The sequence below is a fragment of the Sapajus apella genome, unplaced genomic scaffold (genome assembly GCF_009761245.1).
Source record: "Sapajus apella isolate SASKATOON/1434 unplaced genomic scaffold, GSC_monkey_1.0 scaffold31, whole genome shotgun sequence".
NCBI classification, from domain to species: Eukaryota; Metazoa; Chordata; class Mammalia; order Primates; family Cebidae; genus Sapajus; species Sapajus apella.
In genome coordinates this window covers 22,212,183-22,237,371 of record NW_022436971.1, presented here as the reverse complement: position 1 = coordinate 22,237,371, position 25,189 = coordinate 22,212,183, and the positions used below count along the sequence as shown (strand labels likewise).

The 25,189-nt window shown below is 54.3% G+C and overlaps 1 protein-coding gene and 1 long non-coding RNA gene across 5 annotated transcripts in view; both read right to left on the bottom strand.

Moving 5' to 3' along the window:
• Positions 1 to 9, bottom strand: part of LOC116562091 — a 4,695-nt gene extending 4,686 nt beyond the window's left edge. Inside the window, exon 1 of the long non-coding RNA XR_004273759.1 lies at positions 1 to 9. This exon is cut by the window's left edge and continues 158 nt beyond it. This is a non-coding gene — a long non-coding RNA (uncharacterized LOC116562091).
• Positions 10 to 7,530: 7,521 nt separating this feature from the next.
• The window catches only part of EIPR1 (EARP complex and GARP complex interacting protein 1), a 161,020-nt gene continuing 143,361 nt past the window's right edge, over positions 7,531 to 25,189 (bottom strand). For 2 of the 4 annotated variants that reach the window (XM_032294251.1, XM_032294255.1), the window contains 4 exons: positions 16,761 to 16,897; positions 13,978 to 14,145; positions 12,411 to 12,578; positions 8,822 to 9,330 (listed from right to left, as the gene is read on the bottom strand). In XM_032294251.1, coding sequence (XP_032150142.1) covers positions 9,156 to 9,330; positions 12,411 to 12,578; positions 13,978 to 14,145; positions 16,761 to 16,897 — 648 coding nt within the window. In that variant the 3' untranslated portion in view covers positions 8,822 to 9,155. Of the gene's footprint in view, positions 7,543 to 8,821; positions 9,331 to 12,410; positions 12,579 to 13,977; positions 14,146 to 16,760; positions 16,898 to 25,189 lie in introns of those variants that run through there. The other 2 variants (XM_032294252.1, XM_032294254.1) reach the window with 2 other exon arrangements.

The window sequence follows — 25,189 nt, the reverse complement described above, 5'->3', positions numbered from 1 at the left end:
ACTATTCCAGCACTCACACGGGATGCTCACTATTCCAGCAAAGACACGGGACACTGCCTATTCCAGCACTCACATGGGACCCTCACTATTCCAGCACTCACATGGGACCCTCACTATTCCAGCACGCACACGGGACCATCACTATTCCAGCAATGACATGGGATGCTCACTATTCCAGCAATGACACGGGATGCTCACTATTCCAGCAAAGACACGGGACACTGTCTATTCCAGCACACACACAGGACGATCTCTATTCCAGCACTCACACGGGACCCTCACTATTCCAGCATGCAAACGGGACCATCACTATTCCAGCAATGACACGGATGCTCACTATTCCAGCACCGACACACGGAAGCCCATGTAAATCCGGCAATGGGGCTCCTTCCTCCCTCAGCCAGTCTGGGGCTGGATTCTATGGCACAGTCAGGGAAGGAGGAGCACAGGGAAAGACTCCAAGGCTATGACACTGGAGCTGGCTTTCAAGAGTGAGTAGAAGTTCACCAGGTGGAGGAGGACTTCTGAAGGATTTGCAAACAGAGCCAACATAGACAAAGGCACTCTGACACATAGGAATCGTCGCCCACCTGTTTCATCAGAATGTCAGCTATGACAGAGACGTGAAAAGGCAGGCTGGGTCAGAGGACCATGATTGATGATTAGTTGATTGGTTGATTTAATAAACCATCATTACGTGCCATTACACATAAGGCAGTGTTTCAAAGCAGAAACTTGCAGGCTGTGCCCTACGTGATTTTTAGTGCCTCTTCAATAAGCCATGTAGAAATCAAATCATCAAGGCTCAGTAAACACTCATCGATCACAATTCTCATCATCACTTCTGGAGACCATAAAGCGCATGACGACGTAACTGCTGGGGGATCTGTGATGGGCTCCCGGCCTCTGCATGTTCTGGACGCTCAGCCAGTCTACTGGTGCAAGGGACATGTTTTCAAGGTTCTCTTACATTGGAAAAGTGAGTATCAAGAGAAGTCAAAAAGATAAAACTCATCAACGGAGGGGTGATGTCAGTCACGCAGCCATCTTTCTTGATTCTTAGGAAATGGCCTTCTATGTACCGCTTTATATTTGCAAAATAGTCACATTGAATTCATTTGCAGCATAGAATACCTTTGGAAGTTCCACTTTAACCCATCTTTATTTAGGGGATCTTGTTTTTAAATAACTCAGCTTATGGCTTTCAATGTCTTAAAGGAATTAAGCACTTTCATTTTTCACATATTTAATACAAATATACGAGGCGGTATTTCAATTATCCTTTCATCTATTCATCAAGCATTTTATCTTGAGATAGACTAGGAGCTTTGGGTTACTTACTAAAAATGAGGACCCAATTCTAGAGATGTTCCAAACTTGGCATCTCCTCATTCAGCCTTCAGGGGTAAGATTAGCAGAGCCAATGACACCCACTAGTGTTTTAAGAGATGACCCACTGGCATAAATGCTAACACATCACACCACCTGCACAACATGATAAAAAGAACTTCAGTGGAGGCAGCCTTAGGCTTCAGAATACTCCAGCCGCAAATTCAGTCAGGGTGGTCAAGGGCAAGACAGGACTGCGACTGGTCTCTGGAATTTGCTAGATGCACCTCTTGCCATCTCATGATTTTTTGTTGGGTTTGCTTTTTTATTGTATTTTGTCTCAGGAATTCTGACATTCATTTATTCATTTATCCACCCACTCATCCACCTACCCACCCACTCACCTATTCACCCATCCATCTACTACCCACCCATCCGCTCACCATCCACCCATCTATCCCCCTCCAACCACCCAGCCACCCACCTACATACCTATCCATCTACCCACCCATCCACCTACCCACCATCCATCCACCTACTCACCCACCCATCATCCACCCGCCCATCCAGCCACCCACTCACCTATCCATCCCCATCCAACCACCAACCACTTACCCATCCATCTACACACCCATCCACCTACCCATCCACCACCTATCCACTTCTTACCCTCAGCTACTCACCATCCACCCACCCACCTATCCATCCACCCAGCCATGCATCCAACCACCCACTCACCTCCCTATCCATCCTCCACCCACCTACCCACTGACCCATTCATTTACCCACCCATCCGCATAACTGTCCATCCACTCACCTATCCACTATCCATCACCCACTCACCCATCTACCCACCCACCCACCAATCCATCCACACATCCACTCACCTATCCATTATCCATCACCCACTCACCCCCCAATCCACCCACTCATCCATCTACCCACCCATCCACTAATCCATCCACACATCCACTCACCTATCCACTATCCATCACCCACCCACCCACACCCATCCACCCACTCACCCTTCTACCCACTGACCCATCCATCCACTCACCCATCTACCCACTCACCCATCCACCCACTCACCCATCTACCCACCCATCCACCAATCCATCCACACATCCACTCATCCATCAACCCATCCACCCACTTGTACCCACCCATCCACTATCCACTCACCCACCCATCTGTCCATCCACCCTTCCACCCACCATCCACCCCAGCCTGACTGTCCCCCGCCTGGCACCCACTTTCTCTAGCGCTGAGGTCCTCAGGGCCCACAAGTCTGTGACCTGGTCTCTGCCTTCTGTTCCCCACCCCTTCCTTCCCTCCTCTGATCCCCCAACCCACCATTTCTGGTGTCTTCTGTCTCTGCCTCTCTGGCTACAGGAGATTCCTTTGCAGGGCCCAACAGGGTGACTCAGGGAGAAGACCAGCATGTTCACCCGCCCTGCTGAAGGCCCGCTCCTCCTCCCTACTCCGTCCCCCCAGGCCTTGCTATTGAACTATAGCTGGCCCTGCTGGAGTTCCCGCTAACAAGGGTGGTCCTCATGTCACTCAGTGACACCTCTAAGAGCCCGTCCAGTGCTATTGCAGCCTGCCCCCGGCACGGCAGCTTTGCGCATCCCAGAGGAAGCAGCCACAGCTCTTCCAGACCAGCCGCACAGCGTGGCCCTGCAGTCCACAGCGTATGCCCCAGGTGTGGGGAGGGGACTTCCGGCTCCAGCTCCAGGACAGCCTGAGGACGCTGCGTGAGGTTTGCCGTGGGTGGCCAGCGCCTCCACAGCTGGTGTCAGATGATTCTCAATTAGCACCAACCCTCCCTCCCATCACCTGGGAAGGCGGAGAGCAGGCGAGGAGAGCCGCAGCCCCGCATTTGAAATCAGCATATGCTAGAAGGGGCTCCTGAAAAACGTTCAATCCAAAATCACCCATTGCTCCCCATCTCACACAGCTCCTGATCCTAAGTTTAGCCCCGCCAGGCCCAGGCTGCAGAGGCACCTGCGGGGAAGGTGGGTTACCAACGACCCTGCTTTGTGCAGCTGGACACAAGCCGAGGGAAGTCAGGCCCAGGCCAGCCACACCATGGTGACATCCATCTTTCCTGGCACTGAAGCTGGAGTCCACAGCCACAGGTGACACAGCCCAGCACCTGACACTGTGCAGAGGGGCTGGGAGGACGGTCGAGGCAACTTCTTTCCCCATGTTCCTGCTCCCCAGATCCTGGTAAAGAAGATCCTCATGTAAACCCACGTCACCTGCGATGCGGCTTCTGCCTAATGGAGGGAAGAACTCCATGCATGCAGGAGGCGGCCCAGGGCAGCCCCTTCTACCACCCCACACAGGCCTGCAGTCTTAGCTCCGAAAATGGCCTGGGCACCTGAGGATGCTGGTAATGAGCCCCAGAGTCTCCTCCACGTGGCTGCATCCTGTTCCACCTGTCCAGCCAGCCACTTAGAGTCACTGAGCTGCCTCTGGGTAAGAACTGCTGGAGGCAGAGCCCCAGAGACTTGCAGGAAGGGGACTTTCCCTGTGCCCCAGACTGCAGACAGAGCCTGTTTCAAAATCCTCAGAAGGGGGATGCTTGCTCTGTTTACAAGGGGTCCTTAAGATAAAACCATGTCCCGTGTTTGAAAGTTGTCGTGTGTGTTTTACAGATATAAGTGCTGTTGCTGACCCCTACCAGTGTGCCGCATGGATGATGGCACTGGGTCCCCCAGAGGATGCTGTCTCGGGGCTCACTTGCTTTCTGTAACGGACCCTCCGCCCTGTTCATCTGGAATTGCTTGCCAGATCGCACCCTCGCCTTCCTGTTTCAGGACCTCCCTTCTTCCCTCTGTGCTTTTCCACTGGACTAGCCTATCCACATTCAGAACTACAGATATTTCTCCTTCTTAAAGAGAGAGATCCTCAGCTGGGTGCGGTGGCTCAACACTTTGGGAGGCCGAGGTGGGCGGATCACTTAAGGTCAGGAGTTTGAGCCCAGCCTGGCCAACATGGTGAAACCCCGTCTCTACTAAAAATATAAAAACTAGCTGGGAATGGTGGCTCATGACTGTCATCCCGGCTATTTGGGAGACGGAGGCAGGAGAATGGCTTGAACCTAGGAGGTGGAGGTTGCAGTGAGCTGAGGTTACACCAATGTACTCCAGCCTGGGCAACAGAGCAAGACTCCATCTCAATTTAAAAAAAAAAGAGAGAGAGAATCTTCTAGTGGCCACATGCCCGGGGGGCGACTCCTCCTGCTCTGTTTCCTTTACACAGCCCCTCCAGCTCCTGTCTTCCCGCCGCTCTCGTCCTAAGCTGCTCCTGCCGTCCACAGGCTGCCCGGGTGCCTCCCCAGGGCCATCCACGCCTCCATGCCCGTGTCTGTCTCCAGCTCATTCTCCCCAACATCTGACGCCCCATCCACAGCACCGAATGCTTCAGTCCTCCGAGAAACTCCCATGCTTGGCTCCTGGATACCCCATGCCCTGTGCCCTCCGATCCCCAGACTTTCACCTCCTCTGAAGATTCCTCGCCCCAGGGCTCACTTGCCCTCTTCTCTACGAGACTTTCCTGTGGTCTCCTGGGGGCTCTGCGTTGGAGGCCACCTATGCATGAACAAGAATGCAGCTTACGCCTCTGGCCTGGGCCTCTCCCCTGACCTCGTATCACCCACAATATACTCCACATCGCTGCTTGAATATTCATTAAGTGTCTCAAACAACCCCAACCAAGCTTGTCTCCGCTACCCACACCCACCTCCACCTGCCTGTCCTGTGTCAGCAAGCCATCGAGCCACGCAGGCTGGACAGCTTGGGTCACCGTCACCCCTGGTCCTGCTCTTTACCTCACACTGAATTCTCACTTGTGAAACCTATGGCTCCTCCTGTAAAATACATCCAGAAATCACCTCTCAGAGGCTCTGCCGCCTCTTGGCCTCTCTGCCATCTCTGAGATGGTGTCTGTTACCAGCAGGTCTGACAATTCCATGCTAGGTTGACCCTCAATGCAGCAGCACCTTCTAAACTGGGATCGCAGAGAGTTCTGGTACCCGGCGGGACAAGGCAAGCACTTTCCACCTCGCCCCTCGCTGAATGAAGGTATAAAACTGGCTGATGCCACATGTGGCTCCTGGAGGGCTGCCCCAGCAGCTACAGAGAGAATGAGGATCAAGCGAAACGAGTTTCCCCGTATCAAACCATCAGACTCATTCACTGTCACAAGACCCACCCCCATAATTCAATCACCTCCCACCGGGATCCTCCCAGGGCGTGAAGGAATGGTAGGAGTTACGGTTCAAGATGAGATTTGGGTGGGGGACACAGCCAAACTGTATCGGGGCCAACTGATTTCTGACAAAGGAGGAAAAGGAATTTGATGGAGGAATGACAGTCTTTGCAACAAGTGACATGGAAATACTTGGATATCTATATGAAAAGAAAGAAACAGCAACCTGAAACTCACACCTTATTTAAAAAAATTAGCCCTGAAGGAACCATAGGTCAAAATGAAAATCATAAAGTTTTTAGAAGAAAACATTGGAGAAAATCTGAGTGGCCTGGGGTTGGACCGCGCTCTTAGATATGACACCAAAAGCTCGAATCATAAAGAAAAAAACATGAGGCGTTGAGCTGGACTTCACAGAAATTCAGTAAAACATGCTGTTCAGAGAATGAAAAGACGAGATTAAAAGCCAGGGAGCAGATATTTGCAAATCATTTAGCTGACAAAGGACTTACATCCCAATACACACAGAACTCTCAAAATTAATAGTAATTAAATACATAACTAATTAACAATCAATTTAATGTAAGAAATCAGCTTCATCAAAGAGGTTATACAGCTCAGCTCCATCAGCTGTTAGGAAAGTGAGGTTCACACAGCACAGAGCTGTGCCCGCCCATTGAGACAAGGCAAGAGCCCCGGCTGTGGAGGGTCAGAGTGGGTGGGTCATCGGTGCCGCCGGTGTGCGTGCGTTGTGCGTGTGAAACGGTGTGGCCACCGCACACCTGGGCGGCTGGCTTCTCATGAGTTAAACTGACACACTCACTGCACCAGTCAGCACTCAAGCCTTTACCCTGAGGCAGGGTCAGCAGGCCTTCTCTAGAAAGGATCTGAAAGTAGACATTTTAGACTTTGAGGGCCACAGTCACTGCCCCGTTCCTCTCTGCCCTTGTCCCGCCAGATGCACCCCATGAGTGTGCAGAGGCGGGGGTGGCTGGATGTGGCTGGGGCTGTTTGCCAACACCGGCCCCAGAAAGTAAAACTTACATTTACACAAATATCTGCGCACAGGTTTTCCACCCAGGCACCATCGCCAAGCCCTGGAGGCCACACAAGCGCCCTTCAGTGCTGAGCGGATGGCAAGCCAGGCAACCCCGCAGCGGGCACTAACACATGAGGAAGGAGCGTCTCGGAGGCACCGCGGGCCTGCAAGCTGCCCGTCTCCTGCTCATGACTTCAGACCAAACGACCGCCTTGGCACCAGATCCAGGTGGCCACGCCTGGGGCTGGGGGAGGGGCCACGCAGGGCAGCAGGGGGTTTTGGGGGTGAACTGTTCTGTGCCCTGACCACAGTACAGAGAACTGAACAGAAAAATAAACAGAACCAGTCAGAAGCAGTAAACCATCCACACATGACTCCACCTGCTCAGTTGCTTGCATCTCAAAACGGCAGGCCTCCAGGTCCCCACTGCTGGGCCTCCTGCCTCCTTCCCACGTGAGCCCAGCGCCTCCCCACCTGACCCACACACCCAGGGCCACCCTGCTCCAACCCTGGGCCTTGGCTCACACATCGCCTTCTCAGAGAGCTGTGCTCCCACAGCACTCCCTGGCCCCTCCTCTGTGGCCTCTGTCCCCATGTCACCTGACGGCACACAGGAGCACTCACTCCAGGGAAGCTGAGACTTGCCCTAATCACCGCTGGGGCTGCACCAACTGCAGCATCTAGAAGTGGGGGGTACACAGTAGGCACTCAATTTATGTTTATTAAACATATACATTTTCTTTCAATTGATGGCAACTGAAGAGAGGACTGACATTAGAATGCCATGATGTCCCACATGTGCAGAAATGCTGGAAGCAGAAATGCTAGAGGCTCTGCAACACACCTGACTGTTCCTGCCCACCCCCACTCCCCACCTGCGTGCCCCTCCCCACAGCCCCACCCATCTGCGTGCCCCTCCCCACAGCCCCACCCATCTGCGCGCCCCTTCCCACAGCCCCCTCACCTGCATGCCCCTCCACACAGCCCCACCCACCTGCACACGCCTCCCTACAGCCCCATCTGTGGACCCCCCCTCCACACCTACCCATCTCTCCCCCAGGACCTCACTTTTCACCCCTCCCCTGTGACCTCCACTTCCTGTGAACCCTCACCTATGAAAAGAAAATCAAGGATGTGGTCCTCTGGGTGCACAGTGTCCTTAGCAGCAAAGCACAGGCTGGCAGAGGGGTGCTGCAGCAGGAACATTTCTTCATTGCAGGTCAGGCGAGACCTGTCCCAGGATCACGAAACCCCAGAGCTGACGGGCCTGTGTGCTCAGCCCACCCCTCCCATCATTATGGACGAGGTGATCAGGGCAGCAGAGTGCAGATGTGGCCCCCACAGGGACACCTGGCCAGGTGGAGGCCTAAAGGAGGCAGAGCCCAGAGTCCAGGGCCCGGGTGGCTTCTCCAGCGGGAACACTCACCAGATGTGCAGAACAAACCCCACGCATCCGAGCGAACGTGGACAGAGGCTGCGACGTCAGTGTTTGGGGATTCCTCGAGTGGGGCACCAATAAGTGTAAGAGCCTGTGAGCGTGGGGTCCCCAAAAACTGAGACACGGGAGCCCAACCCCAAGCTCCCCGGTGAGGGAGAACAGCACCTACAAGGCCACCAGCCAAGGTGGGCAGGACACGGCACAGGATGGGCTCAGAGATCAGGGGAGGCCAGGGAGGCCCCAACAGAGCAGAGTCTGTGTCTACAGCAGGGGAAATGCATCAGGACAGGCCGCAGAGACAGGGAAGGCCAGAGAGGCCCCAACAGAGCAGAGTCTGTGTCTACAGCAGGGGAAACGCATCAGGACAGGCCACAGAAACAGGGGAGGCCAGAGAGGCCCAGGCAGGGCATAGCCTGTGTCTACAGCCATGGAAACACATCAGGACAGCCTCAGAGACCAGGGGAGGACAGGGAGGCCCCAACAGAGCAGACTCTGCATCTACAGCCGTGGAAATGCATCAGGACAGGCCACAGAGACAGGGGAGGCCAGAAGGCCCAGGCAGGGCAGAGCCTGTGTCTACAGCAGGGAAAATGCATCTCAGCAGCTCAGCCCAGGACACGCGCTGGGTGCCCACCGCTGCTGCTGCAGCCAGCACCACCCCAGGAGTTCCGTGCCAGGGTGGCGTGGAGGGTGCACCTCTGACAATCTGCATCTTCCTGGGTCAGGAGAGAGAATATGGACCAAGACCCAGGAGATGCCGTCACAAGGCAGAGCTCCCGAAAGAAAGAGCTGGGCATCCGTGCAGCGTGGACTTGGTTCATGTTTTACCCTCAAGAGAAAGAATTACTCTTACAGGAACAGACTTTTTTAAAAAGAGAAACTCGCAACACCCCTAAAACAGAAAAGATGTTATTCACATAACAACATGGGGCTCCGCCTCCACTGACAGGGGCTGTGCCATGGACAGCAGCCCATCCACGCCATTCATAAACGCTGCAGCTGGAGGAAGGCCACACAGCTCTCCCAGAGAGGAAGTCACCTGGAAGACCAATCACCTCCAAAGAGCTGTGACTGTGTGAGAATCTGCCACCAGGATAACCACCCAGTGGAACCTGGATGACCCAAAGCCTCGCGTTACAGCAGGATGTGGTACTTCAGGGCCCTGGGGACCCTGTTGATAACCAGCCTCCCATCATAGCTCAGGGAGGCAAACAGCCACGGGTCAGCCGAGGACCAGTCCACGGCGTAGACGCTGTCCTCGTGCTCCTCGTAGGTGGCGATGACGTTGTCCTGCAGGGGCTCCTTACTCCTGGAACGCAACAAAGACAGACTGAGCGTGATGGCTCTGGAGGGGTGGGTGGGAGAGGCGCAGGGAGGATGCGAGTGTTCCTATCGGCGGACACGGGAGGTCCCGGGGTCTCAGCTTTCTCTGCTATGTGATGGCAAAAGTTAGAGGAGCCCATGCTGAGGACAGTGGGGTGGTCCCTCCAGAAGCCCAGATACCCTCACTGTCGCTGCGGCGCGGGCATTTATCACACAGTTTTTGGAAATCAGTGTGAGTAGCACGTGGTGTCTTGGTGTCTGCTGTCCTTGGCCCGCAGGGCCTGGGGTGATATCCTGTCAGAGGTCTTCCAAGGGCTTCCTTTGCTCAGGGGGAAGTGGTCACCATGTCTGGGTAACGCAGGACGTTAAAAACCCCCACTGCTTGAGCAGAAAGGACCCTGGGAAGCAGCAGGTCCAGCCGCTGGCTATGTAGGAGTAGGAGGCTGGGGCGCGAGGGTCCCTGCTGGGATGGGGTTGGGGCTGGGCTGAGGATACCCCCAGGACACCAAGAGAAAGACGCACTGGCCCAGTGGGGACAGCAGGGGCGTGACCTGCCTGGCCCCCCCAAGGGTGTTTTCCCACCTCGCCTTCCCTTGACTGAGTTCTCCTCACTGGGAGCCCTGACCAGGGAATCCTCGCATTTTCCTTCCCATTTCACAAAAAATTCTCACTGAATTTGTGCGCCTCATTCTAACTGCTTCTGCATTTCTTTGTAGGAAAATGCTTCCCCGCTCCCCAGCAAGGTGAACCCTCTGGGGAAGTTGGCTTCCCAGGAAGTGAAGCTGCCAGTGGTCAACTGATGCTGTGACAAATAAGGTGAACATCCTTGGGGGGAATAATAGTGTCCTGAACGCGGCAGGACACCAGGGCTGAGGGACGTCCCAAGACCTTCGCGCAGCCCCGATCCCCTCCTTCCTTCCTATCGTGCTCCCATGACACCGCTGCCCAGAGGACGACCCGGCATCCGTAGCAGTCTTCCGACCGAGGGCCCTCAGGCTCCTCCCCTAACAGGGACAGACGTGGTGAGGAGGCGCATGTCTCCCTGGGCATGGCAGAGAAGACGGTAAAGAAGGCCAGGCCCACGGGCACCGCGAGACGCCGCCGTGCGAGTGTTTCAGTACCATCCTACGGTGGACCCAGTTTCTAATCACTGAACAGAACAGCAGAGTCGGGCTCACGCCTGCAATCCTAGCACTTTGGGAGGTTGAAGCGGGCAGATCACTTGAGCTCAGGAGTTTGAGACGAGCTTGGGCAACGTGGCAAAACTCTGTCTCTACAAAAAATTCGCCAGACCTGGTGGTGTGCACTTGCTGTCCCAGCCACTTGGGAGGCTGAGGTGAGAGGGTCACCCGAGCCCAGGAAGTCAAGGCTGCAGTGAGCACGGATAGTGCCACTCCTCCAGCTTGGATGACAGAGTGGGACCCTGTCTCAAAAACAAACCAAACAAAAGAGTCAAGAGACAGACAGAGGGGCCACCTGCCAGTGCAGAAGAGGGCCCGAAGACAGAGGACTTCTCACAGAGGAGGTCAGACCAAGGTCAGGTGGGCAGGGGAAGAATTCAGACAAAAACAGTACAAAGGACCCCAAAACAGAGGGACAGACCCCATCAGATCTATGGGCTCCAGCCGTCCACCTCCACCGGGTTTTATTCCAGAGCCTCCTTCCTCTGGAACGTGGGGCATGAATCTCCATGGCGGCATCTGAATCGCTCCCAGTCAGCCCCCAGGAAGCAGCTGCTGCTTGTGAAGGTGGACACTCAAGGACACGGGGGCCCCGGCACAGCACCGCTGACCAGATGCGGGCATGAAGAGGGTGCGCTTCGCAATCTCCCATCTCAACTAGGATTGGAAATCAAAGCGCACAGGGAAAAAAAAGCTTTGGGAAAATCCAGAACCATGATGGTGTCACTAGAAAACATACATCATGGCTGACCACATTTTGCAGAGTCTCCAGAAGCTACACAGGACCTGGGTTTGCGCCGGGGAAAGCTGGCCTCGAGTCTCAGTCCAGCTACCAGTCAGTGGAGGGCCAGGGAGCTGACGGCCAAAATCCTGAGCCCCATGAGCTCCAATCTACGCCAGAGAAGATACCAATTTGATATGTCTCTGACAGGGAGTGCTACGAGGGTCAGGATACATTCATTCACACTATCCATGCTGAATTCTGAAGATCACTGACATTCATTCACACTATCCATGCTGAATTCTGAAGATCACTGACATTCATTCACATTATTCATGCTGAATTCTGAAGATCACTGACAGTTTTTTAAATCTTATAGATGACATGCAATAAGAATACAAACACAAATACAGAGAAATCTATTTTAAAACCGCAACTAGCCGTAACCCACCTACCACCTAAGCCACCTGGGTTGCTAATGACAGCACCCCTGGAGCTTTGCATCCCCACGGCTGCAGCAAGGAAGGCGAAGGCCCCCAACGGCACACCTGGCACTGTGGGTCCCCACAGCCGCAGTGGGGAAGGAGAAGGTCCCCGGCTGCACACCTGAAGCTGTGGGTCCCCACGGCTGCCATGGGGAAGGAGAAGGTCCCCGACTGCACACCTGAAGCTGTGGGTCCCCACGGCTGCCGTGGGGAAGGAGAAGGTCCCCAACCGCACACCTGGAGCTGTGGGTCCCCACGGCTGCCGTGGGGAAGGAGAAGGTCCCCGACCGCACACCTGAAGCTGTGGGTCCCCAGGGCTGCCATGGGGAAGGAGAAGGTCCCCAACAGCACACCTGGCACTGTGGGTCCCCACAGCCACAGTGGGGAAGGAGAAGGTCCCCGACTGCACACCTGAAGCTGTGGTTCCCCACGGCTGCTGTGGGGAAGGAGAAGGTCCCCAGCCACACACCTGAAGCTGTGGGTCCCCATGGCTGCCGTGGGGAAGGAGAAGGTCCCTAACTGCACACCTGGAGTTGTGGGTCCCCACGGCTGCCGTGGGGAAGGAGAAGGTCCCCAGCCGCACACCTGGCAGCATTCTACATACACAGCCTGGCTCGGGAGATGGGCTGCAGGGAAATAAGGCTCGGGACGTGTGAGCCTCTGCAGTGCGTGCCCTTACTTCTCTTCAGAACGGTGGTCCTCCTGGTCACTGATGTCATCGTCATCTACCAAGTGGCCAAAGGGCTCCGACGAGATGGACACCATGTTGGAAAGGATGACTCTGCTGTCACTGCTGCCAGTGAGGACCAGCTGGTCATGAGAGTGGTTGTAGCGGACGTTCCACACCCTGCAAAGGGCAAAGCAGCGACTGAGAGGACCCGTCACCCGCAGGCAGCACCAGCAACGCGCCGCGCCGGCTGAGGCCCCCAAGACTGGGGCTCACATTAGGCCCTGCCAGGCAATCGGCCCCCAGTCGCAGGGCCTGACATAAGGCAGTTTTCCGCTGAGGTTGGGTTTACTGTGGGCTCTCTTAAGTGCCAACAGGCAGATAGGGAAGAACAAGTGCTGGCTGAACCCACAGGAAGAGAAGGCTGAGCACTCAACATTCCACACAAGCTTCTAAAATTCTAAGAAAAAACACCTTCCAGGAGCAGCATGTGGATTAGCGGTAACAGCAAACAAGCCCACAGCGTCTTCCCCGTGGGCAGTGACCGGGGACCGTGGGTCCTGACACTGGGGTGTGGCGGCCTCCCGGGACACAAGGGGCTCTCCTTGGTTTTGGCTACTGGGATCAGCTTTCTTTCTGAGGCGGGTCCTAAAGCCTGGGAGCTTCTGCCTGCCAGCCATGCTGAGGCCAAAACAAGGCCCAGGGCCTGGGTGGCAGACAAGGCTGGGCCCCTGACACCAGGAGGAGCACCCAGCACAGCCAGGGGCACAGGGAGGCCCGGCCACTCGGACCACAGAAAACTCCAGCAAGTCACTGGATTCATCGAAACTGTGCACTAGTAATCCGAGGCTTTCCTTTCTGACTGCAAAAACAATACAGCTTTGGATGAGGAACTCGGCCGACTGAGGATGCAGCCCACAGGAGGCGAAGGCCCTCTCTGAGTGGGGGGGATCCCTGATGAGATTCTGGCTCTGACTCTGTCAGGCATTTCCTCCACACTGTGTGTCACTCACACGTGTGTACACCCATGTGTGTGTCACTCACACACACTTTATTTGCATAAAAATGGATTCATGCTATACATGCCATTCTACAACTTGGTCTTTTTATGGACTTAGCAAAAAGTACCCAGCACATGAGAAACATTCAAGTAATACGTGAGGGAGAATGAGCGGTCTCGGGCACCCTTCCACATCCACACAGAGATGCTCCACATTCTCCTGGCAGCTGCACGGATGTCACCTAATTTACTTAACCGGTCCCCTAGCGGTAGACCTTTGGGTGGTTTCCAGGTTCCTGGCATTACAAACAATGCCGCATCAACATCTGTGCACATTTATTTTTGCATGCTTGAACCAGCACCGTTTCAAGAGAAAACAGAATTTAATGTTTTTTTTCTTTTCCTACGTTCATAAATCACAAACATTCAGATTTGGAATTAGTGTTTCTTTAGGAAAAATAAAACTGGGTTGATTGAATGATTCATAGCGGCACACACTGAGCTGGTGTGTGAAGTAATTAGCAAAATAAACTGCACGATCCATCCCTCTCCCCTGCACCGCGCCAGGAGCGGCCCTACCAGTGGGAGTGCTCCTCTAGGGTCTTCACGGGCTCGGTGACATTTCGGGTGTCCCAGAACTTCACCTTACAGTCATCTCCGCAGCTGGCCAAGTAGTACTGCTTATTGGGATTGAAGTCCAGGTCCCGCACCAGCTGTCCGTGGGCATTCTCTATGCAGTAGATCTGGCTGAGGGAGAAGGAGAAACAACACAGGGAAATGTGAAACGGATTATGAAGAGCCACCGAGTGCTGCAGGCGCACACTGGTTTCCCGAGACCCCATCTAATCCCCGGCCCAGGGCGCCCTCGCCCCTCCACATCCCTCCCCTGCAGGAGGCAGCTGCCCCCGGCGCCTCTGTCACAGCTGCCCGACGCGGTCACGCCATGCTCATCTTTCCAGGAGCATATCTGTGACCCCCTGGCGAGCTGGGGAAGAGATTTTGCTTTGCAGCTGTCAAAACTGTGACTTGGTATCTTGAGAATGAGAGCGTGCCAGAGGGGCTGCAACTGCCACAGGGATGCGGAGGCAGATGTTTGGACAGGACGCCTGGCAAATTCTGGAAGGGTGCAGTGAGGAAAGAAAAGGAGAAAAAGACGGGGAGTAAAGGTAGAACATAGTGCTGGGAAATCATACACACACACATACACACACACGCACACACAACATCTATCTGTATGTCTGTCTGTCTCTATGGGGAGAGACAGGGAGGAGCAGCCTGAAGGCCGTGGAAATGCGAAGGGCCAGTGTCCGTGCCAGCTGCGCTTTTGCCCTTCGACTGTCCATACCAGCTCCGGGGGCGACACTGTGGAGGCCAGGGCAACCCACTCCCTCTGGGGGGAGAAGGCACTGTTTCAAATGAGTCACACGGTTGTTCACGGTACATGTGTTCTCTTACTCAGACATGCACACATGCATCTGTGCGCACACCCACACGGAGGTACACACACATGCACACATCCACACGTGACAGGGCAGATGCACACACACACACTCACACGCCTCGGTGAGCCCTGGCCCTCAGAGTCCGTGGCTGCTCCACAGGGGCTGAAGTCATCGTATCCTGCCTACCGTGGCCTCTGATGCCGTGAATCCTGGAGGGCGGGGCATCCAGTGAGGCTGGACAGTGGCTTGGAATGAATGTTGCACCCAGGAGAGCAAAGGGCCCACGGCCCGGCACTGCCCGGCGGCTCCTGCCTGCACGGCCTCCCCAGCGCTCCCGTGGGCGGGACTGAAATCACTCCTGAGTCATTCACCTTCCTCACCCACAGGCTTCAGAGGCGCTGATGAGCGATGCGGAACTGTGAGCCTTGTGATTTGCTTCACTCATCTGCAGACCAACATTGCTCTCTGCTCTCCAAGGTAGATGAACTCAATTCCCTTCATCTTTTTTCTCTCACATTAGAACTCCCAGCCTAAATCACTTTTAAATCTTCTGGTTTTTATATCCTGCACCTTTTCAATATCTTAATATTTCTTCCCTAAAATATAATAGCTAAACCTTTAAATCTTTCCAGGGAAACAGGCAAAGGTAGAAAATTAAAAACTTGGCAGATTGCCAGGGAGCTGGATGGCCGGTCACACCTGCACGAAGTATTAACTAAAGGTTCCTGTGTGCTCCGGTGCCTGGAACTGTCACTTAAAAGCATCACACCACCTAAAAAAGCACCAAAGGCCTCCTGGCTCCATGCAAACCAAAGCTGTGTGCCAAAGGAGACGTGACAGTCAACGAGAAGGCATCGGGACCCTGTGTGCTGTGCTGGCACGTCCTCACCACAGACACAACAGGGCGAAAGGAGGCGACCACCAGGCATTGCCCACCAAAGCCATGGGTATCTTTTTGTTTGCTTGCTTGGTCTGTAACATCAGCCTTTGAGTTTCTTGCCTTCAGATACTGAAATTCTTCACATCCTTCGAAGAACAATCCAGACTTAAGGACATGATGACCAAAGGACATGGAGAAATGGATTCAGCTGAACGTTCATCATGGGCTGGGCCTGTGCTTTCCAGCTCTGCTCAGGAAACCAAACAAGCCCTCTGTATAGACGTGCATGAGGGAGGACATGGCGACTGATTATTTATTAGCCCTGAGTTTCCAGAGGGGCCCTGGAACCAAATCTGAAGCTGTGCCCCCACCCTGGAATCAACACGAGTTATTGCATGACATCCGTCTTCTCAGCTCGGTGATGAATTCTGGTGGCTGAGGGATAAACTGTATCTTAAAAAGCTTGTGCGGGCTTCCGTTGCCACGGCAACACCCGTGTTACCATCACTCCTCGGCCTATCAAAATCACAACCGGAACGGAAAACTCGCTTTTATTTGTTCCATTAGAGCTGCTGCTTGTTGTGTATAATTACTTAAATGACAAAATATGATGGCCCTATAGGTGCGTCTCTGGAAGGCACAGCCATGGTCAGAGACGGCCCCACGAGAGACTGAGCCTGTGACTGCCCCAGTCAGGCTGCAGCAGCTCATCAGAGAGGGGCACCTGTGGTCCCACCTCGCTCAGGGCTGCGAAACCCCAATTCCTGGTTTTCACCGCAGACCGCTGCTAATGCAGATACCAAGATGGAACAGTAAACAGCCGCCGAGGCGCGCCGGTTCCACCGCAGTGCATGTGCTGGCTTAATTTAAGGTGAAGAAAAAGATGAAGATTTATGATTTCCTGCAACAACGAGATGAACGCAAACAAACCATGCGCCCCAGATGCACCTGGCTGGTGACCACCTCCACTATCACCCGGGTTCTGCTGGATGAGGGGGAAGGAAGCGGGCCGCAGGCCTGCGCGGGGCGGGTTCACTGACCTCATGCTCCGGGTGTCCCAGCCACGGAGGGTGGTGTCGCTGGCTGTGGCCACCTGGGTGCAGTTGTGGTGTGGGCTCCACCGCCCTGAGGTGAACCTCAGCTGTCCCTTCCCTTCCAGAGACGCTGAGCTGGCCAGCTGCGAGTGTCAGCATGTTTTAAAGGAAGAAGAAAGGAAGAAGAGTTGAAGTCTGCTCAGAAAATTCGAGAGGACATCCTACAGTCAAGGGTACTAGGGAAAGTAACTGCTGAGAATAGTCAGGAAGTTCTTTGTTTCCTTTTCTCAAACAGCAACAACGTTTGAACCTTACTTGGGAAAACCTATCAAACTGAGCACAGCAAAAAAGAGAAAGCATATTCACGGGGCTATTAAAGAGCACTCGCGTGCAAGTACGCGATTACGGAAAATCAATGCCAGCTTGAGGAACACAACACAAAGTAACTCAAACATCTGGCTTTCCCCAAAAAAGACGCACGAAGAGTCAAGTCCACCTGACCAGTTCCGGAATAACAAGGGGACGAACATTCCGCTTGATCAAATCCTGTCTTCAGGGCACAGCCCCTTCCCTCCCCTTCATCTCAAGGCCCACACGGCCTTCATGTGGAAGTTAATCAGACCTCCCCAAGCCACTGAGCTGATCCCAATGACCTCATCCAGGCCCTCTGGGGCTGGCGTTAGAGCTAAAACCTCCTCCTGCCTTACAGAGGTGGGGCCCCTTCGTGAGCCTGGGAGAGGATCCCCATCTGGTTCCTCTGCCCTCCTGGGATTTCCTGCACGGAGGTCATGTGTGCTGGCTGCATCGCTGTGTCCATTTCGGGTTTGAATGTCAGTGTACAGGATAAGTGCTGAAGGCAGGAAGGGTCCAGGTCTGCCCCAGTGTCCTCTGTCACACCTGCCCCCAACTCTTCCCAAGGGACACAGCTCCAACCACTAATTCCTTTAACTTTCAAACCAGATGTGCTCTTCAGAGCCCTCTGAGAGAGGCCTGGGGCAGGTGGCTGGTGAGGTGGGCCAGGCCGGGCCAAGAACAGGTCTGAACAAGCTGCCAGACAGGCCGTGAGAGGCCAGTGACTGAGCTGGTGCTGGAGTTTATTCACCATCGCACAAGATTTACTGAGGGGCTTTGCTGGGCAGGGGCAGGGTGGGCATCTAGGCTTAGGGTGAACAAGGCCTGGAGGTCCCTACAGAGTGAGTGCCTGCTGCAGAGACACACAGGGGCTGTGCCTGGAAACCGCCAGGCAGAAGGCAAAGACAGGTGGCTCCCAGTGAGAAACAGGGCACCCTCTCGGCCACGGGTAAAGGGCTTTCCGGGAGAGCACACTGGCTGCAGAGCTCCTGGGCCCTCCCGGCAAGAGGCCTCTTCACTTCAGAGGTGGCCACTGGGAGGCATGAGACACAAGAACTGATGTCCCTCCAGTCCTATGCACAAGGGCTGTGAGAGAGATGAGAACCCCTAACAGTCCTTGTCAAAAGCCGAGGGGGACAGTCATCAGTAAGAGAGGCAGACGCTGTGATCAGTCAGGGGAAAGGGGCCTCGGGCCCAGAAAGAACCACAGCTCCATCTCCCATTCCCAACGCCTACTCTGATACTTCGGAAAGTTTTTGGAAACTGAAAGCCACCATCCTGGCAGAGCCTTACGGCGGTGAGAGGAGGCCAAGAGAAGGTGGGGATGCAAGACACCCACTGGGGGAACACATCTGGGCAGAGGTCAGGGGATTGTGTCTGCATCTGGGCAGCCATGGGGGTCTGTCCACATCTGGGCAGAGGTGACATGGGTGTGTGTCTGCATCTGGGCAGAGGACATAGGTTTGTCTGCATCTCGGCAGAAGTGGCAGGGCTCTGCCTGCATCTGAGCAGAGGTGACAGGGCTGTGTCTGCACCTGGGCAGGCACGTGGGGTGTGTCTCCGTCGGGGTAGGCACGTGGGGTGTGTCTCCGTCGGGGCAGGCATGGGGGGTGTGTCTCCGTCGGGGCAGGCATGGGGGGCCTCTGTCTGCATCCAGGCAGAAGTGACAGGGCTGTGCCTGCACCTGGGCATGCATGAGGGTATATATTCACATCTGGGCACGGGCAAGGGGTTAGGGCTGGGGTGGCACCTGGGCCTGAGAGCCAGGAGAAGAACAGTCATGGTGATCAGTGATGGTTGGAGGTGCTCTCTGAGGAATCGCTTGGACGAGGAGCACTGGCAGGCTGGCTGTGGCCCTGTAGTGGACCTGGCTGCTCCCTCCAGCCCTCAGGCAATGGCTGCTGCTGGGCTCCTTCTACGGTTTACAGAGAGCCTCCTGTGTGCCCATAACCCAGCTCCCCTGTGCCCAGATCCCTCCCCACCCTGGCCCACCACTTTCATCCCCACAATCCAGTGACTTTCGGGAGGCCAAAGGATGTCTCTTTAGGGAAAGCTGGGGCTTTTGTTTTACAGTCTCCCTGGTAAACAATCTGCTCTACTGCCGTACGTGCCAAGGGTGACTTACTGATCCCCTCACCACAGTGAGCTGAAGGGCTAATTCTGTTCCAGGCAGGAAATGTTAATTGCATTCCTGTGGTGCGGGGACACTTGGCAGGCATGCGTCCAGCACAAGGACCAAGCAGGAAGGCGCCAGGAGCACACAGAGGAGGAAGCGGGAGCCGCCGCCCAGTCGGGCCTCAGGAAGCCTGTGCAGACTGAAAGGCGCACCAGGGGTGGGGCAGGGAGGGTGGCAGAGCAGACACCAGCACACGCAAGCACGTGAGGGCATGGCTGGGTTACGCTTGGATCATGAACACCATGCCAGATGTTCACGGTGAGACTCTGGTCGGCTCACCCAGGTAGCCGGCGCAGCGCCAGGCAGAAAGGCAGGGACAGCACTGGAACCAAGCACTGATCGTGGTGAGGACAGCCAGGGTCCAGGCCAGCCGTCAGGAGGACACAGCCCGTGCACGCCACACAGTGATAGCAGAGTGTGCAGCAGCTCAGATGCCAGACTTCAACTAGCGCCAGTAAAGGGAAATCGAGCCTGAGGAGCCTGGGGTGTCTCAGCACCAAGAGGTGGGAGCTATGTTGGGCTATGGGGCTGCCAAGTCCCAGACACGTGCTCCCACCCTCAGCTGGCCACCTCTCTCCACACCTGCTCCGTTTCTCTCTTTCTCACTCTGCCCTGGCTCCCGTATGTCCACAGGGCAGAAGGCGAAGCCGCCGGGAGCACCAGGGCCTGACATCCCCTGACCAGGCACCTAAAGATGAGCCAACCCTTAGACCTCACCCCAAATTGCTGGAGGAGGAAGCAGACTGGCGCAACCGAGCCAGGCACTCGCCAGGAACAATCAACCCTGGCGGGGGGCAGGGGATGTGAACAAAAGGGGAGCGCTCTGCCCATCAAACCAGAGTGTCGCCCACTTCCCGTTTCACCCATCAGACTTTACAGCATCTCTTTCTTATCATCACCTTTGCGGCCCAGGAAGGTGCAGCTCTTCCAGCTGGCAAGGGAGGTGCGCTCCCAAGAATGCTCAGCACGGACGCACACAGACGAGGCAGAGGCACCATAGGGACGGAGGGCGTGGCTCCCATGCAAGCTCAAGAAACCACATCGTGTGCAGCGTGGCACATGGGAGCCAAGGAGAGGGTCCCCTCGCAAAGCTGCTGGGGGAGAGGGAAAACGGAGCTGGGAAATTCACGACACCGCCCCTAAACTCTAAGCCACAAGAAAAGCTTTAGTAACAGCCAATTTGGGAGGAAGTCAAAATAGATGTTGCCAACAGCAATGATGGAATACAGTTTCCTAAAGCGGGGGATTGGTAGCAATATCACGCCAAAAACTAGCAACAGGTGGGGAGGGTTCACATTGTCTCAGGGACATGGGGTGAGCTAATTTTGGGCCTTAACTTTGGCAGCTTACAGTTAGTTAGGTTCTGTGCCTTAACTTCCACATGGACAATATGAATGAAGAAATACTTCTGTAATACTCCCTTTAGGTTAAAAAAAAAAAGGCTCAAGTGACATTTTTTTACCGGTACTATTTCAGCTTTCTGAAGACCTCCTTATCAGGTTAATGAATATCCACTGATGACAATGAATATAGTAAAAAATACAAGACCAATAAGCAGATATAATGAAAAGGTTGGATATTGTTTCTAATTAATCAATATTGTGTCCCAGTTAACTTTCTGTAAACTATATTGGTTCATTATGAAACGCTTTAGGAAGACAGAAACGCAAGGTCTCATCTTTAGAAGGTAATGCAAACTCAGCAGTGACCTGGACACGTGAGTTCTTGATGGCGTGTGTGGGAGAACGGCCACTCCAGAAGGAGAAGGCCCGAAACCCTGAGCCAAACAATGCCAGCTGCACCCCAGCAGAGCGATTCCACCAAGCTCCTATACTTCATCAGCTTCTAACTCCTAAGGGCTCCTTGCAGAAGCTCAGTCAGCAAAACGGAACGCCCCTTGCGTCCAAAGCCCACGGGGTAACACACGTCCCAGACTTCAGCTTCTGGACTAGTCTAGATTTTTGGAACAGTAAGTTGATTAATTAAGCCATGAACCAACCACCAATTAGCCCTGTAACTGCTCAGCAAGTCTTTACTGAGCAAGCCCCTTGGCTGTGCTGAGTGCCACGACGGCGGACGTGGCTTCTGTTCTCACGCTCACCGTCTGGCTGCAGATGTAAATGTGTGCAATGAAAAGAAAATGCTCGACAGATAAAACTCGTTATCAGTTATTCAATGCCAGGCCCTGTGCTAAGCATTTATGTTCATTTCCTAGTGAAATTGTCACAAGTCACATGATGTAGATGTTAATGTCCCCATTTTACAGATGAGAAAACTGAGGCTTGGAGCAATCAAATAATTGTACGATGTTTTAAAAGCTAGCTCACAAATGACAAAGCCAGGGGAAATGATAATAACGTCAATTGAGAGGGATTTCAAAGAAAGTCGAACTTGCCCAGGTTAGAGCAACTAGGGAAAGATTTCACGAGGCTTAGGAACTGAGATGGGCTTGAGAAACGGAACAGAACTTAAAACGGTGAGACAGGAGTGAGCCATTCCTGGCAGATACAAAAGCCTGCACAAGGCAGAGACAGGCAACGTAAAGAAACCCAATTGAAGGGGAACCACAGGCTGGCAGTCAGAGGCAAAACAGACCAGCCGGGTGGCCAGATCAGAACAGCACTGAATGGGGTGGGACAGCCTGTGGCCGGGTTGTGTCCTCCATCAGGCCGGGTGGCCAGGATAACAGCACTGAGTGGGGTGGGAGAGCCCAGGGCTAGGGTGTGTACCTCCGGGTGGCCAGGACAGCACAGCACTGAGTCAGGCAGGAGAGCCCGCAGCCAGGGCATGTCCCCCTTCAAGCTGGGTGGCCAGGACAACAGCGCTGAGTAGGTTGGGAGAGCCCACGGCCAGGGCGTGTCCTCCATCAGGCCGGGTGGCCAGATCAGCACAGCCCTGAGTAGGGCAGGAGAGCCCGCAGTCGGACACCTTCTCCAGCTGGAGGGTGGATACAGAAAGCAGAGCTGGCAGAAATGAAGCTGCAGCATGAGGAGGCTGAAAACCAGGGAAGCTGGAGGCAGAAGAGGCCCGTGGTCGGCAGCGTCTGGGATGGTCCCTGGACTTAGTGGCCTGTGGAGTCCCTGCCCCAGAGTGGCCAGCCTCTGACCAGCACAGCAGGGCAGGGTCCCTCAGCAGATTAGAGGAGAAGAGATCTGGGCTTCATCTTGCTGGCTGGGATGAGGCAAGCTTCACACTGTGAGGCCACATGGCCAGGAGCTGGGGGTGGCCTCTGGCCAACAGCTGGAGGAATCCAGGCCCTCAGTCCAGCGGCCCAGAAGGAGCTGCATCCGATCAGCAGCTCGGTGGTGAGCTCGGAGGCAGGCTCTTCGTGGTGCAGGCTGGGGCAACCCAGCCCCGCTGACCCTGAGACCACAGCCTTGTGCAAGGCTGCAAGTGGAAGTGCTGAGCCGTGCTTGGATTCCACGTGATCCACACAGAAGCTGATGACATACACATGGGCCGTGCTAAGCAGGTAGCTTCGAGGTCATCTCTTCCAGCATCAGATAGCTAACACGAGGCATTGACCAGAGGTGAGGAGGAGACCCCCAAAGAAGGGGAGACCCTGATGGATCTCAGCAGCTCAGAGGCGGGCTCTGGTCCCCCTTACTCCACAGCTGGGAAACCTAGAACCCAGGGAGAGCGAGTGAGCTGCCTGCGGCCACAGCCAGCTGGAGGCAGAAACGGGATCTGTCTCCTGATTCCACCCCACCGATCATGCTAATGCGTGTACTCCCAAGGCCCTGGAAACTTCATGCTCACAGATGCAGAGAAGTCTGGAAGGTGAATTTTAATAAAAGCCTGAAAGATATTTCACCATCAATTTTTGAGGGTCTACTCAGGGCAGACGGTACAGTGTAAGTTGTAAGGTTAATCAATCACATTTTTTGGTTTCCTGGGGACACGGAGACAGAACTCAGCAAGAACTCCACAGGGCGTGACGCATGCGGTAATCTGTTTTTCAGCATTAGAGAAAAATATTCAGAGCTTCCCAGCCCAAAAGAAATGATTAAAGGCATCCCACAAAACTTTCGAGGGAGATGTTACTAATGCCAGGGCAGGAACAAAGGAATACACCTCCCAACGAACAAAACCATGTGCCCGGCGCCAGCTGCAGCAGTTCATGGGGAGCACATCTAACAAGAGTCTCAGCGTAAGATTTTGAAAGACAAAAAGCTGTACTTCCTGTCGTCTGATCCACAGAGACAAGGATGGGCTGATCTGGAGGACAGGAAAACCACAGAGACACAGCACTGCGCTCACAGCAGACCCTACTACGTGCAGGCCGCGCTCACTGCAGACCCTACTACATGTACACTGCATTCACAACAGACCCTACTACGTGCATGCCGCAATCACAGCAGACACTACTACATGCATACCGTTCTCACAACAGGGCCTACTATGTGCATGCTGTGCTCACAAGAGACCTTACTACATGCACACTGCATTCATTAGAAACCGTACTACATGCAAGCCACACTTGCAGCACAACCTACTATGTGCAGGCCACACTCACAGCAGACCCTACTATGTACAGGCCGTGCTCACAACAGAGCCTGCTACATGCACACTATACTCACAAGAGACCCTACTATGTGCATACTGTGCTCACAAGAGACCCTACTACATGCAGGTCACACTCACAGCAGACCCTGCTATGTGCAGGCTGAACTCACAGCAGACCCTACTACATGCATGCTGACCAATAACAAGGAAAATGGAAGACCAGCAGAATGAAGCAGGCACAACCCTGCCACCTTCTTGGACAGAACAGCAGGGTGAAGAAACAGGAAAGCTTGGTGTCTAGGGAACAGGATGCATGAAGCACCCAGTGCAGGCATGTCCCAGGTTGTGCGCCCTGGGCTACATGGCAGACAGGAGAGGCTGGCTTACAAAATGGCCATGACCACCCCACCATGAGCCCCTTCCCATCCTCAGGGACTAACACTGCTCTGAACCGAGCAGGAGGAAATGTTCCCACCAATGACTAGTTTAGACGTGACTCGCAATTGTGTCTGACAATTGGACAGAGGCACCTCCAAGGAGGGTCTTCCATACAAACAGAGATACACAGAGAAATCTGCTGTCTCTGCCCTGGAATTGTGAGAGGCTGCATGTGATGGCTGGAACGCTGCAGCTGCCTTGCAGTCATGAAGGTGGAAAGCAGTCACATGTGGATACGGCAGAGCGGAAAGACGCTAAGTAGCTGAGACCTGGATGCTGTGAAGACGTTGTTTCCATGCACCTTGTTACAGCAGATTTATAGCTTCCTCGTTGTGTAAGTCACTTCCTATGTCCTGCAGCCAAATACATCCTAACTGCCGCACCTCTAATACCCATCTGAGAATGCCAACGACACCGACGGACACTTCTCTTCCCTGGCTCTTGTTGGGAATTCCAGTCCCGGCTTTGAACGTGAACACCCCAAGCTTGAATCCCAGCTCTGCTTCCAAGTAAGCTACCATCGGCAGGTTACTTAGTCTCTTTGAAGCTTGGCTCCAGCTCCTATAACTCACGCACACCATGGTGATATTAAAGGATCCACCTGGAAGGGTTATAAGGATTAAATGAGATAATACATGTCGAGTGTGCAGACATCGCCTAGCATGTGGCAGGCATCTTAAACATGTTCTTCTTCATTTTTACTATGACTCAAAAAACAGCACCTTGGAACATTCGGAAGAGCCCTGAGTGGTCTTTACACAGGGCAAACACTGATGCCATCTTCTGGAGCACTATGGTCTGAAGGAGGCGACAGACATGAAATCTGCTGGAGTTTCCGAGGCCCAGCGCCACCTTCAGGACTCAGAAGAAAAAGAAAAGGAAGAGGATGTAGGGCGGGCCAGGCTCTCGTGGCGGGACACCCGGGCTCTCGTGGCGGGACACCCGGGCTCTCGTGGCGGGTCAC